General features: G+C 49.8%; 1 protein-coding gene across 1 annotated transcript; it reads left to right on the top strand.

The window, feature by feature from the left end:
- Positions 1–6,980: 6,980 nt before the first annotated feature.
- LOC119283640 (putative B3 domain-containing protein Os08g0325100) lies at positions 6,981–15,300 on the top strand. The gene is made up of 6 exons (XM_037563104.1): positions 6,981–7,103; positions 12,733–13,492; positions 13,586–13,773; positions 14,011–14,467; positions 14,602–14,792; positions 15,049–15,300. The coding sequence occupies exons 1-6, from the start codon at positions 6,981–6,983 to the stop codon at positions 15,298–15,300; spliced, it is 1,971 nt and encodes a 656-aa protein (XP_037419001.1).
- Positions 15,301–15,596: the final 296 nt, after the last annotated feature.

Here is a 15,596-nt window from a genome sequence, read left to right as displayed (position 1 = left end):
CCATGAACATGTTCTGGGTCGCCGCTGTGACTCCCATAGGAACGATGGCTCCTGATCAGGAGAAGGCGTTCAAGGAGGCCACTGTCGTGTTCCTTGGGGCAGTTCTGAGTGTGATTGGAGATAAGCTGGTTGATGCATATTTGCATGTGCGGTCTGCCAAGGACTTGTGGGAGGCGCTCGAATCTAAGTTCGGGGCTGCCGATGCAGGGAGCGAGATGTATATTATAGAGTAGTTCCATGATTACAAGATGGTTGAAAACCGTCCTGTATTGGAGCAGGCTCATGAGATAATATGCATTGTTAAGGAGCTTGAGCTTCTTAAGTGTGAGTTACCGGGCAAGTTTGTCGCGGGCTGCATAATCGCTAAGCTTCCCAATTCCTGGAGGAACTTTGCCACCACTCTGAAACATCAGAGGCATGAATTCTCTGTGGAGGATGTCATTGGCCATCTGAGTGTTGAGCAGAGTTCAAGGGCAAAGGACTCGCACGGAAAAGGGGTCGAAGGAACTTCTGTGGCCAACATGGTGCATCAGAAGAACTCCAATTCCCACAAGCCCAAGGGAAAGAACGGTGTCCAACAGAGTGCCGACTTTAAGAAGAAGGGTAAGAAGACCTTCAAGAAGAACAAGAAGGATGAGGGCTGCTTTACTTGTGGTTCGCTTGAACATTGGGCCAACAAGTGCCCAAACAAGTATAAGAAGCAAGGGCAGGACTCCAAGTCTGTCAATATGATTGTGAGCAACAATGAGAGTGGTGCATCTGGATACGGTAATTTATGTGCTGTATTTTCAGTTTGGCCGTCCATCGATTGGTGGGTCGACACAGGTGCAGGTGTTCATGTGTGTGCTAACATTTCATCGTTTTCTTCTTACCAGGCCACAAGTCACGAGTCCGTACTGATGGGGAATGGCGCGAGTGCTTCTGTTCTTGGTGTTGGCACGGTCGATCTGAAGTTTACTTTGGGAAGGATCGTGCAGCTGAAGAACATGCAGCATGTCCCTGCCATCAAGAAGAACCTCGTTAGTGACTCCCTTCTATGTAGAGAAGGGTTTAAGTTGGTATTCGAATCTAATAAATTAGTTGTTACGAAATATGGACTATTTGTTAGAAAGGGTTATGAATGCGGAGGCATGTTCCGCCTTTCTCTTACAGATCTATGTAATAAAGTTGTGAACAATATTCATTTGAGTGTTAATGAATCTGAAGTATGGCATTCACGTCTTTGTCACATTAGTTTCGGTGTTATGACGCGGCTAGCAAAATCGAATTTGATCCCGAGTTTTACTTTAGCCAAAGGTTCTAAGTGCCATTCGTGTGTGCAATCTAAGCAACCTCGCAAGCCTCACAAGGCAGCAGAGGAGAGACACTTGGCGCCACTGGAACTCATACATTCTGATCTTTGTGAGATGAATGGTGTGTTGACTAAAGGTGGAAAGAAATATTTCATGACTTTGATAGATGATTCCACTAGATATTGCTATGTGTATTTGTTAAATACTAAAGATGAGGCTCTACACTACTTCAAAATCTATAAGGCAGAAGTTGAGAATCAACTTGAAAAGAAAATTAAACGAGTCCGGTCAGATCATGGTGGAGAGTACTTCTCGAAAGAGTTTGATGCCTTTTGTACGGAACACGGCATTATTCACGAGAGGACGCCTCCCTACTCACCCCAGTCAAACGTGGCTGCCGAGCGGAAAAACCGTACTCTAACTGATTTGGTTAACGCCATGTTAGATACGTCGGGTTTATCCAAGGCATGGTGGGGGGAGGCTATAATGACATCCTGTCATGTCCTGAATAAAGTTCTAACAAAGGATAATGAGATCACTCCTTACGAGAAGTGGACCAAGAGAAGGACAACACTCTCGTACTTACGTACCTGGGGCTGCTTGGCGAAACTTAATGTGCCGATCCCCAAAAAGCGTAAGCTTGGACCAAAGACTGTGGACTGTGTTAATTTGGGCTACGCTATGAATAGTGTTGGCTATAGATTTCTAGTAGTGAAATCTGAGGTACCTGACATGAAAGTCGGTACAATTATGGAGTCTAAAGATGCTACATTCTTTGAGGACATTTTTCCCATGAGAGATGTACAAAGCACTTCTAGACAGGAATCTGAGGAGACTCCTGAACCTGCCATTCTGATGGAATATTATAATCAAACACATGATGAAAATCCTGAGGAGGATAATGAGGAATCCCTTGGTAGGGGCAAGAGACAAAGGACTGTAAAGACCTTTGGTGATGATTTCTTCATATACCTCGTGGAGGATAATCTCACTTCTATTTCAGAAGCGTATGCATCTTCAGAAGCTGACTACTGGAAGGATGCGGTCCGTAGCGAGATAGATTCCATCATGACTAACGGGACTTGGGAGCTTACTGAACGTCCTTATGGTTGCAAACCATTGGGATGCAAGTGGGTGTTCAAGAAGAAGCTTAGGCCCGATGGTACGATAGAAAAGTACAAGGCTAGGCTTGTGGCCAAGGGCTACGCCCAGAAAGAAGAAGAAGAAGATTTCTTCGACACTTATTCACCTGTGGCCAGACTGACCACCATTCAAGTATTACTCTCGTTGGCGGCCTCGCATGGTCTTCTCATTCATCTGATGGATGTTAAGACGGCTTTCCTGAACGGAGAGCTAAAGGAGGAAATCTATATGCAACAACCTGATGGCTTTGTGATGGATGGTCAGGAAGGAAAGGTGTGTAAGTTGGTGAAATCTTTGTATGGCCTGAGACAAGCGCCTAAGCAATGGCATGACAAGTTTAATGAAACATTGACATCTGTTGGCTTTGTTGTTAATGAGGCCGACAAATGTGTATACTATCGCTATGGTGGGGGCGAAGGAGTTATACTGTGTTTGTATGTTGATGACATACTGATATTTGGGACTAATCTCAAGTTGATCGAGGAAGTTAAGTATTTCCTATCTCAGAACTTTGAGATGAAGGACCTTGGAGTGGCTGATGTTATCTTGAACATCAAGCTATTGAGAGATGATGAAGGTGGGATTACACTTCTGCAATCCCATTATGTTGAGAAGGTGTTGAGTCGTTTTGGATATTTGGACTGCAAACCATCTCAAACACCATATGATCCTAGTGTGCTGATTCGAAAGTCTAAAGGCACAGCTATAGATCAATTGAGATACTCTCAGATTGTTGGTTCACTACAGTATCTAGCAAGCGCAACGAGGCCTGACATGGCATTTGCTATTAGCAAACTGAGCCGATTTGTTTCCAAACCGGGTGATGTACATTGGCATGCTCTTGAGAGAGTTATGCGCTATCTGAAAGGTACTATGAACTATGGACTTCACTATACCGGATACCCGTCGGTACTTGAAGGGTATAGTGATGCAAATTGGATCTCTGATGCTGATGAGATGAAGGACACAACTGGGTATATATTTACTCTTGGAGGTGGTGCTGTTTCCTGGAAGTCTTGCAAGCAAACGATCTTAACAAGATCGACAATGGAAGCAGAACTAACAACATTAGACACATCGGGTGGTGAAGCAGAATGGCTTCGAGATCTGTTGATGGACTTGTCAGTGGTTGAGAAGCCGGTTCCGGTCATCCTTATGAACTGTGACAATCAAACAGTTATTGTCAAGGTGAAGAGTTCAAAGGACAACATGAAGTCCAACAAACACATAAGAATGAGATCGAAAGCTGTCAGAAAATTGAGAAACTCCGGAGTGATAGCGTTGGATTATATTCAAACGCTAAGAATCTGGCAGATCCCTTTACTAAAGGGCTATCACGTGTTGTGATAGATAATGCATCAAGGGAGATGAGTATGAGACCCACATGAGTTGCCTTGGTAGTAACCCAACCTATGTGATCGGAGATCCCGTGAAGTAGGACCTGGGAAAACAAGCCAGTGGCGAACTGAGGAGAGTAACTTCACTAACCCACTCCGTTGGAGATGCAATACTCTCGAAACTGTATGGAAGGATGACTACTGTCTTAATGTGTTCCAAGGCTTATATGCATAAGCAAGATGCTATCCTACAGAGCGATCTTTGGAGGAACACACCTATATGAGCCTGACTGCTGGTCACAGTCTATAAGATTGGGGTGATCTCTAGCAAGCTCATGAACAGGCCAGGAGTGTGACTAATATGCTCCACCCGAGGGGTCGGCCTTCAGCAGCCTCGTATCAGTGAGACTTGTGGTGAAACTTCTTGACGCCAAACTGACAATTCAAGGCATAGTCCATTGTTCAGTTGTGAAGGAGTGTAACTACTTGGTCTAGGTGGAGCTCAACCTTAATCGGTCTCCACTGAGATGCTGGTATATCAAAACAGCGTTTGGAACAAAGGACAAACTGGGCCCCTGAGATTTGGTGGGGGATTATTGAAATATGAGATGGGCATAGAGCCCATATGACAATTTCAGATTTGATCTCTAAGGGCCCATGTAGGTGGCATGACAAGGTGCTGGGAAGTTTAGTCCCACCCCGGAAGTGGAAGGAGAGTTGGAGTGCTTTATAAGGGATTCTCTTCCTCATGCCATTGGAGCTTGAGAAGAGATGAGGCCCTCGCGCACTCCTCCTCCTCCGCTCGCCTCGCCACGCCACGCCTCGCCACGACGCGCCGCGCCGCGCGGCGGGTTGCGGGATTGAGCCGAGCCGAGCTCACTCCTATGCGCTTCTTTTTGCCAGTTAGGAACGGAGAGTCTTTGACAGGTGGGGCCACGAATTGAGACGTCGGATCATGGGCTACCGACTTGGACGTGGGTTCAGCCCACGTCTCTGCACGCGCAGCCGCACATATATATGTGGGGCACTGCCAACCCTAGCCGCCACGAAACAGAACGCATCTTCGCCACCACGCCCGCGTTGTTCCTCTGCTGCTGCTGCCGCCGGCGACTCCGTCCCGTTCACCGCGTACACGGTTGATGGGAGAGCAGGCCTCCGAAACCTCGCTTCTCCGGATCCTGTACGGGAGAGGGGCGATTAGGTTTTTGGGTAGCGACTACACGACTGCTCGCTTTTGTTCATCTACGTCCACATCACCTTTGTCATCACCATGTCGACCGACGCCGACCGTGCCGCCGCTGAGAAGGCCGAGGCCGACAAGAAGGCCGCCGAGGATGCCGCGGCTACTGCCGCCGCCACCGCCGCTGCATGGCCGATTGGAGGGTATACATCGTTTATCCCTCCCATGTTTCTTTCTGTTGTAGCAGTACTAGTGATATGCGTAGATATTTCTACTATATGCGTAGTACATGCTCTGTTAGATCGTAACCAGTGTGTTATCAATACTGTCAATGTCATGCTTATGATTTATTCATGGATTAATTTAATCAGAAAACTGCCTATTTTCTTATCAAATTTTTTAGTATTGCATCCCTTTTTACCTCTCTCTTTCCCTCTGTCTCTTTAGTTCTTTTGGATCTGTTTTTTGACCTGCGAGGCAACGATATATTTTGGATTTACAAGATTGAAGTACGTAAGAGTACATGATATATGTATTTACCTGAATTGTCGTTGTTTGTCAGGTCCTGAAAGGGAGTACGCGCCCCACTATGCTCAAAGGATGCCATATTGTCAACTCAGTTTGTCATGCAGATCATGATGTACTGTAAGTATCAAATTTCACGGTACAAATTATAATTGTCAGATTAAAAGAGCAATTTCCTTTTGTCTTCTGCCTAATCATCTATACTTGCGAATTCAAATGATCTAACCTATGCGTTGGCACGTCAGAAAGTAGTCATATGTCCTCGAGATGCTGCGGGCCACACGGGGTGATGACACCGCAGGTAGGGCAGCACGCCGTGGTCGAGGACGACCATCGGGTGGAGGACGTCGCGGCCACCAGGGACGACAATGGTGTGGCGATGACGGCGGGGCGAGGAAAGGTTGGGTAGCAAGGCGGGTCGAGGAATGACATGCACCGGGGCGGAGGACAATGCGGCCACCAGGGGCTAGGGCGGCGTGGCGACGGCGGAGGGGCGAGGAGAGGTAGGGGAGCAAGGCGGGTCGAGGATGTCTACCGGGTCGAGGACATCGCATACACCAGCGTTGATCGCGGCGGTTCCTGGCGCGGTGGCGGCGTAGATCGTGAAGGTGATGTTTAATTCCCAGGGGGTGTCATCGTGGGGCTGTGTAGCATCCTGAATGGGGGAGTCTGCCGACAGAACATTTGTTGTGAACCGTTGATTTGATTGTAGTATGGTTGATGTAACGTGGACAGTTGGATGGTATCAAGTGGGTCTGATCGGACGTGGGGGTTATCCCATGTGCACTTTCTGGTGTGGATGTAGAGGAAGTCATGTTTGGTCTTTTAATAGTAGTATAGATTCGGAATTATTTGATTTTGTTTCTATTTTTAATCGATGTACTGTTCATTCAGCTTGTCTGCGCCCGGGCATCAAAGGGGATTTTCGTATTAGCTAGGCCTGTAATAACCACACCTACCGGAAGTACACTCGAATCCTGGGGAAATGCTGTACAGCCCACGCACTGCACCGCAGTCTACAGGCCATTTACGCCGACTGGACATTACGGTGAACAGTCAGAGTGCCGCGTTCGGGGCTGCAAGCAAGTGACCGGTTGCTTGCTTGGACGCGCGAGAACCGATGAACTTTACCACGCCATGCCGTGGTGGCAGGAGCAGAGCTAGCTAGGTACCCCATCCCGTCTTCTCGCCGAGCTTTCTTCTCTCCCAATCGTCGGTCAGAGGCAGGAGGAAGACAACAGCCAAGTGTTCTTCGGGAGAGGCTTCATTTCACCCCTTCTCATCGTCTCCGCTAAGATCCTCTGCTCTCGCAGAATCCCGGGGCTCCCGATTCTTTCTTTTTCCGCCGGTTGATCTAGCCAAGGTTTCCGTTCGCCGGGATCTCAGCCGGCCCAAGGTAAAGCCTCTCCCGGTCGAACTCGCAACTCAGCAGCATTGGCATCGTCGTTTCACAGTTTTGGCACTGAACTTCACTGCTAATGATGCTCGCTTCCTTTGCTACGCATGTCGGGTGAGAAGATGGGCTGCGAAAGATGCAAGCGGAGGGATGAGCTCGACTACTGCAATCTGGATGACCGGGAGAAGCATTTCCTGATGTTTATGGTGGATGGCTGTGGTCGTGAGATGGTAAGCCCCCTACTCATGTTCAGCCACAGTGGTTCTTGTTTTTTTTTTCTGTCACCTTCTTGTGTTGAATTTTTTTTGAGGAAGCACAGGTGAACTGCGTGTGCATTATGAGAAGAAGCAGCGACCTAGTCTGTACAAAAGCAACCGACAGCTGCGAAAATACAAAAGAAAGAAAAACAAGAACCCAGGCTGCAAGGTCCTCACTCTCGCAGCATCAGATGGTTAACCCTGCTAGTGCCCACGTAGCTAGGTCGTCAGTGAGAAGCTCCAGCACTACCCGGACGGGGCGCTCGAGATCCCTGAAGATGCGGCCGTTACGCTCTAGCCAAATCCACCAATTGGTTAGGAGAGCGATTGATCGCGCCCGCTTGCGGTCATGAGGCACCGCACTGAGGCCCCACTTGTGGACCTCTAGGAGCAAGGAAGGAAGGTGGGAACGCGGAAGCGGCTGGCCGCTGCCGTCCAGATGTTCCTCGACCAAATGCACTCCCTGAACAGGTGTTGAGCGGTCTCCAGGTTGCGCCAGCACAATGGACAGAAATAGGAGTTGGGCCATGCCCTGGCCATGAGCCGGTCCGCCGTGAGTAGTCGACCAGCAGATAGGAGCCATGTGAAAAATTTAATCTTGGCCGGCGCCTGGGCATGCCAGACCAAGTGCATGATAGGCGAGGAGGTGGACCCCATGAATTGCAATCGGTATGCCGACGAGGCCGAGTAGCTGCCAGAGGCCTCAAGCTTCCAGGTGAACTTGTCCCTGCCTGTATCAAGGATGGTCGCAGCGCTGATCCTGCCCCAGAGAGAAACAAAAGCAGCGAGCAGGTTACTTGGGACTCGTCCACCCAGGTCGGTCACCCAACGGTTGCCGTTTAGTGCTTGCCGCACGGTGCAATGCTTGCGTTTCGAGAGGCGAAACAGTTCTGGCGCAATGTGGCATGGAGCTTGGCCTTGCAGCCAACTGTCCATCCAAAAGGAGGCCGTTCGGCCATCGCCTAGCACCACGGTTGTGGCAGCCGCGAACGGACGGCGGTCGTCCTCATTGCACGGCACGGGGAGACCAATCCAAGGTTTGTAGGGGGCCGTCTTTTCCCACCAAAGCCATCTCAGCCTGAGCGCGATTCCGAAGCGGTTAAGGTCGATGATGCCCAAACCTCCGAGCTCTTTAGGTCTGCATATCCTGCCCCATGCAACCTTGCAATGCCCTCCAAGGCAACTCTCCTGTCCACGCCAGAGCCACGCTCTCCTGATTTTGTCTATCTGACGCCTCACCCAGGCTGGTAGTTGATGAACTGAAAGCCAATATACAGCCAACGCAGAGAGCACAGAGTTCAGGAGCACAAGACGGCCGGCAGCAGTGAAAACCTTGAATTTCCATGCGGTGAGACGGGCCAAGATCTTGTCCAGCAACGGCTGCAGCTCAGCTTTTTGAACCTTGCGAAGGGACAGGGGGAGGCCCAAGAAACAGCACGGCAGGGCGGCGCGCGCGGCCCCGAGCTGCTGTATGACATTCTCCACATCGAAAAGCTCAGGGTGAATCGGAATGGCCTTGCTCTTGGAGAAATTTACTTGTAGCCCCGCGGCCTGCCCAAAGGCTTGCAGAATCTGCCGAACGGCAAGAAGCTCTTGGCGGATAGGGTTTAAGAAGAGAGCAACGTCGTCCGCGTAGAGAGAGGTTCGTAGGCTTGGAATCCTCCCCTTTAACTTGGAAAGCAGCCCATCACGGACTGCTAAGTCTAGCAGCCTCTGGAGCGGCTCCATGGCGAGGATGAACAGGAAAGGGGAAATCAAGTCGCCCTGCCTGAGCCCCCTGTGGTGCCTGATCGACCGGCCTAACGCCCCGTTGACGAGCACCCTGGACGAGCTGGTGGCGAGGAGCATGGCGATCCAGTTGCACCAGCGTGACCTGAAACCTCTCGCACGCATCATGTCCAACAGATAGGGCCAGGAGACGGTGTCGAATGCTTTTGCTATATCAAGCTTTAGCAAAATAGCGGCCCGCTTTGTCCTGTGGAAGTGCCTGGCCATCCCTTGCACAAAAATGAAATTGTCTTGGATGCATCTGCCCTTGATGAAGGCGCTCTGTGTCGGCGAGATGAGCGTGTCGATCCGCTTGGCAAGCCTCAATGCAAGCACCTTGCTGAAGAGCTTCGCCATGCTGTGCAGTAGGCTGATGGGCCTGTAGTCCGCCATGCTCGAAGCCCTATCTTTCTTGGCCAAGAGCATGACGTGCGCCCCATTGAGCAGGTGCAGGCCTGTCCGGTTCATGCAGTGCAGCTGCTGGAATGCGAGCACCAGGTCATCTAAAATGATTTCCGCCGCCGCCTTGTAGAAAGCCCCTGAAAAACCGTCCGGGCCCGGGGCCCGATCCGGCGGCAGGTCCGCAATGGCCGCTGCGATTTCCTCCCGGGTGAACGCAACCTCTAGGTCATCGAGATTGGCCCTAGAAAGGCCCAGCGCATCCCAGTTGAACCCTGTTGACACCGAGCCTGGGTCCCCGAGCAAGCGGTCGAAGAACTCGATCGCGATCTGCTCTTTGTGGCGCTGCTCAGTGGTCAAAACGCTGCCCGAAGCCAATGAGCCAATGAAGTTTTTCCTTCGGCGGCCATTAGCTTTTATGTGAAAATACTTGGTGTTGGCATCACCCGCTCGAACTTCCCTGACTCTGGCGCGCTGCCTGGCCTTGATGCGCTCGATGACTGCGAGACCAAGAATGCGGGACTTGAGCTCTTTGCGTAGGGTTAGCTCGTCCAGCTCGAGCTGCCTATCTTCCTGAGCTTGGTCGAGCAACAGAATCGTGTCCTGCGCCATCAGCAGCTGCAGGCGAGTGTTCCCGATGTGGTGCTTGTGCCAAAGACGGAGCGCTCTAGCCGCCCGCTTGAGCTTTGTGTCCAACCTGATAAGTGCGCATCCCTACACACCCGGCGCGTTCCAGACTACTGCCACAACCTCCTTGAACCCAGAGACGTGCGGCCAGAAGGCTTCGAAACGGAACCGCGCACTACGCCGCGAGGAGGACTCACGTGTCAAGAGGAGAGGGCAGTGATCTGACATGGCCGTGGCGAGGGGTTGGAGCCGCGCTGCGTTGAACTGAAGATCCCACTCTGGCGTGCAGAAGGCGCGATCCAGGGGGACCAGCGTGGGCGAGGCTTGCTCGTTTGACCATGTGAAGCGCCTGCCGCACAAATTGATCTCCTTGAGGTCGTTGTTATTTAGCGCCGATCGGAATCGCGCCATAAGCCGCAGATTGATGTTGGAGTTGCTCTTGTCCCGGGCTTCATAAATTAGGTTAAAATCCCCGATTATAAGCCAGGGTCCGGAAATAAGCCCACGGATCCGAGCCAGGTCAGCAAGGAAAAGAGGTTTGGCGTCTTCCTCTGAGGGCCCATAGACCATGGTCAGCGTCACTAGCGCGGTAACGGCGAAGGCTGACATATCAATCTGATTGATCTGGAAGGAGGCAGCATCCCAGGCCAACATAACTCCTCCCCGCGTTCCAGCCGCAGGCAGAACCAGCGAGCTCCCCAACCTCGGCCTTGCGATCTCAGCGAGCATGGCAGCCGGAAGTGCTTCGCGCTTGGTTTCTTGCACACAAAGGATCGAGCATCTAGACTGCTCCACGAGCGATCGCACCCCATCTACGGGCGCGGTCATTCAGGCCCCTTGCGTTCCAGTTCAACAGAGAAAAGCTACTCATGGCAAACACGAATAGGGACCCATTGCATTGGCATGCTCGAACAGGGAGCAGCGAAGCGAACACACATGAGCTGATACGGCCGGAGTGATGACACGGGCGCCCGGCGAGGTCGCAACAAACTAAAGCCTAGCCTACGACGCGGTCCGAGGACGGCGTGGTGGCTACAACACGACACGAACTGGAGACGGACTAACATAACAACAGAACGGGGCCCCTTGGACATCTGGATTGCATCAGGCGGCGTTGCCGGCGAGCTCGAGCAGGTCCTCATCCGGAAGGTTGAGGGTGGCCGAAGAGTGCACTCCCGCCGCCCGCCCCAACGCGGACACCATCCTTCCCAGTGGCGCCTTGAAGCGATCAGTGTAGCGCTGACGCACATCGGCCGTGAACTGGCCTGGGTGGTCAATGAACGCCAACTGCTTGGCGAGCCTAGCTTGCGCCTTCTGCTGCTGGGTCATGCCGGCCGCCCTGGCCGCGACCCGTGGGCTGGCCCGGCGGGGGACGGCCAGGGTCTTGATCATCAGCGTCGGCGGCTCTGGGGCCGGAGCCGTGGCATTGGAGGCCGGCCATGGCAGGGCGTCATCAGTGGAGGCATTGGAGGCCAAGCAAGGTGGCGCACCAATGACGGAGGGTGGTAGCAGACGGAAAACTTTGGAGAGGAACGTGGTTGCCTCGTCGACCTCCAGATCCTGAAGCTGTGCTGCGAGTTGATCTGCTGACATGATGCGCTCCACCTGATGGTTCACCGTCCCCACCGGCCGGGTCAGCTCCTGGGCTGCCGCCAGAGGGGCAGGCTCGATCGGGGCGGGAACCAAATAACCCAGCTAGGGCCATGGCTTGGCCAGCAGGTCCTGGGCCAACGAGGACGCCGGTGCGTGGTTCACCAGCGGCCCCATCCCCAGGTCAGACTCCTCGAGCTCCTCCCATGCAGGTAGTCCGTGGGGTTGGGGAGGGCGTGGCTGCACCCAGGTCGCGCAGTCGTCGGCAGCCTGCACCCCGGGCTCCAGCTGACCGGGCTGCCAGGCCGACAGGGCGCCGAGCTCGAACAACTGGGGGTCAGAGCGCGTGAGCTCCTCCCAAAAGGCCCCCACCTCCTCGTGGAACGGCCCCATGTCAGGCTCAAGGAAGACGCCCACGGGGACCCCTTCTAGCACGGGGGCAGGCGCCACGCCGGGGGCGACAGGGACGCCCTGGAGCACCTGCACCCTGCCCTCCTGGAGCAACTAGGTCGATTGCTTGATGCAGCACGTACTCACATTTTTATTCAGACATGCAGACTATCGATTTAATGTTTTCGTGCCAGAATAAGCATATCCCCAAGTTGGATCTGATCCGTACTACTGTAGATCCAAGTTCCTAATAACACTGCACGTTGAAGTAAAAAAAAAAAGAGAAGAAGCTATGATACTCTGCAAATAGGATGTATAGTTACTTTTCAATTTTAGTAGCACAGAATACAAAGGAAAACGAGATCAACAGGGACTAACCCCTGTGGTAATTTACAAGAAGAAACCCATGATTTCAGCACGGAATAGTACCTTTACCGGGATTTTACTTGGGGATGAATAAAGATTTATAGTGTTAATTGTGTCAATGTGCCCTTTAATCATGGTCTGGTGGCTAGAGCTGGCCTGGAGACTGTCTTCTTTATAGGATCACTCAGTTAATGTTGAACTTGAATTTCACTTTATTTGTAACTTGCTATATATTCTGTGGAAAATATTTTATGGCACGTTGATTTGGTCCCTGAATCAAAGGCGTTAACATGATAACACCGAGACTAAATGTCACACTGGTAGAGGTACAGAAATAAGCTAGTGCCTTTCTCCCTGTCTGTTTTCACATCAGATGTCAAATAGTATATTTTGCATAATCTTCATACTTTGTATCCTCCTATGGTTTCAACCATGTTTTCTTCATTGGTTCTTGTTTCTGCAGACCATCCCAGAAGATTTTCTGAAACGATTCAGGGGTGAGATCCCAAAAGAGATCAAGCTAGAAGCACGAAATGGTCATATTTACACTGTTGGAGTTGCCAAGTATCCAGATAAACTAGTCCTTAGAGCAGGATGGGAGACTTTTGTCGAAACCTACGGTCTACAGATCGACGACTCTGTGGTATTTAGATACAATGGAAACTCTCAGTTCAATGTCATAGTGTTCGATCGATTTGGCCGTGAGAAAGCATCATCGGTTATTGCAGACAGTACTCCTCTGTCTCCTTATGTGCAGGAAAGGCACATAGGCGCTCCTGAAACTTTGGTCCGTTCTCATGGTCATTCTCTGCCCCCTGGAATGCAATCTCCCACTGAAAATGTGAATATTTCTCAAGGGCATCCTCAGCTCATGCGTGTGCAGCCGCATACTGATAACGTGAGCCGTTCTCAAGGGCATGCTCAACATGTGCAAATGCAACTGCCTACCGACAATATGAGACGTTCCGAAGGGCATCCTCAGCCCATACAAATGCAATCGCCTAGTGCAAATGTGGACCATTTTGTTGATGACAGTCGGCACATGCAAATGCAACCACCTACTGAGACTCTGAATCGTTCTAATTGCCAGCCCCAGTCTCTGCAAATGCAGCTGACATGTGCTGAGAGGCAGTCAAATCTTCAGAGGAATAAATCAAATCAGGGCAACAAGAGCGTGGCGAGTTCTTCAGGCACTCCCTCTCAGACTCTAGTTCTTTCATACAGTTTGTGATTATAGATATAACTCCTTGTAAATCGCAACTGGTGTTGTCACCTTCAATTGATATATTCAGTAATTGTTCTCCTTTTGTGTACAGGGGATTCTTTGTGCTTGGAAGATGATACTAATTTATGTGAAACATCTAGATACACGCTTGGGTGGAACACCCGTCTAAATCCAGCGCAGAAGAAGAAAGTTGACCAGAAGGTCGAACATATCCCATCTGACAATCCAACCTTTGTGGCCATGATGAGCAAGTGCAATGTTACAGGAACTTTCACCCTAGTGAGTGTCGAATTTGCTGTTGAATACGCATTCTGCTAAAGTCTGCAGCAAGCCGTTTAAACTAAGATTTCTGTTGAAAACACTATTTTGAATGCTTTAAGTTGTTAAACCCACCATGACTAAATTTACAGACCATATATTGTTTACTATGATAATGATCTGGGATTGAAATGTTATTCTGTTCTGCAGTTTGCTTGAATGCCATTATCTAACCATTTTACCCAAATCTGTAATTAGAGTGTGCCCAAACAATATGTCAAGCGACATGTGGGAGATACGGAGCGCAACATATGTCTTCAGTGCCTTGGCAAGAGGTGGGAAGTGCAATTTGGTGGTAGGCCTGAAGAGAAAAGGATTATATCTGGCTGGCGGAGGTTTGTAAAGGACAATGATGTTGAGATGGGTGATATCTGCATTTTTGAATTGTTGAAGAAATGTAAGACGTGCACGATGGAAGTCCATATCATCCATACAAAGGATATTGATACGCCTTCCAAAATTTGTCAGCAAAGGCACAGAGAGGTTGTTAAAATTATGGAACATTCTCATTCTCTCCCCCAGCTTAAGGAAATGCAACTGCGTAACGAAACAGTGGAAGATGCTATCGTTCATCCCGAACCCAAGCAAATACAGCCACCTTCGTTGGAAAGACGGATACGACTTCAAAGGGACAAGTCTAGTCAGGGCAGCAAGAGTACGACAAGTTGTTCCTACTGCTAAGTCATCTGGTGGCAATTCATGCTACCAGATGGTACTGAGATACACTTTGTTTTGTTTTACAGATATATTAAGTATGTAATTGTTATCATTTTTTTGTGGTTTGTGCAGGAGATTCCTTGTCATCGGAAGATACTGATCATGAAGAAGGTGCTTTGCCTGATTGCATCCTTGCACGTTTTACGCGCCTTACTACAGATCAGAAGAAGGCAGTGAAGGAGAAGGTTCAATTTACTGATTCTGAAACTCCCATCTTTGTTGCCATGATGCAACAAACCAATGTTACTGGAAGATACACTCTAGTGAGTTCCAAACCTTATTCTCTAATAATGCTTGTTCCACTAGTGATATTGACCATGTATTCATCTATCATGTGTTCTTTCTTGGATCATAAAGCTATTTAGAGTGCTTTATAATTATAACCTGGTCATGTGAGTTTACATATAATTAGCTTCCTAGGATTAGTGAAGGATTTAGGAAGTCTAGAGTGATTTAAATTCCTAATTTGCTTGAATAACATCATCTAACATTCCTTTTCTATTTTGAATCTGTAACTAGAGCCTCTCAAAGAAATATATTAACAAATATTTGGGAGACGAGGTGCGGAGCATCTGCCTTGAGCGACTTGGCGAGAGGTGTCAAGTATGGTTTGGACGCAGGCCTCAGGATAAAAGGATTATAGGCGGATGGACAAAGTTCGTGAAAGCCAATGAGGTGGAGGTGGGAGATATCTGCCTCTTCGAGCTGCTGAAGCATCGGAAATTGTGTGCCATGAAAGTTCATATCATCCGCGCAAAGGACTTCAGTTGATCAAAATGCCATTGTCTGATTTATCTTGAGGTGGTGTGTAGTCCCTTTTGTGCTGTTAGGATGTAGTGCTACCTCAGTAACAAAATACTTGTCGTGATTTTAGTTCAAATTTGAAGTAACATCACAACAAGTATTCTGGAACGGAGGGAGTAGTAGGTTACTCTGTTTATGCCTATCTGTCCTTGTTATTTTGCTATCGTGGACACATGTTGGGGAACAAGTGAGTACTATATTTTATTATATAATTTCCTTCGAAACAAATGTTTTATCCTTCTGTGCATACTCTGCTAGTGCTA

This window comes from Triticum dicoccoides, chromosome 4A, assembly GCF_002162155.2.
Source record: "Triticum dicoccoides isolate Atlit2015 ecotype Zavitan chromosome 4A, WEW_v2.0, whole genome shotgun sequence".
In the NCBI taxonomy this organism is placed as follows: Eukaryota; Viridiplantae; Streptophyta; class Magnoliopsida; order Poales; family Poaceae; genus Triticum; species Triticum dicoccoides.
Note: the sequence above shows the minus strand (reverse complement) of the source record. Positions and strands in the feature narration are given on the sequence as shown.

Bases quoted from the DNA above. Each gene is read 5' to 3' on its own strand.
- LOC119283640 (XM_037563104.1), top strand. From the start codon at position 6,981: ATGTCGGGTGAGAAGATGGGCTGCGAAAGATGCAAGCGGAGGGATGAG. The intron at 7,104-12,732 runs GTAAGCCCCCTA...TTGTTTCTGCAG, and splicing joins ATGGCTGTGGTCGTGAGATG to ACCATCCCAGAAGATTTTCT. The intron at 14,468-14,601 runs GTACGACAAGTT...TGGTTTGTGCAG, and splicing joins GTCTAGTCAGGGCAGCAAGA to GAGATTCCTTGTCATCGGAA.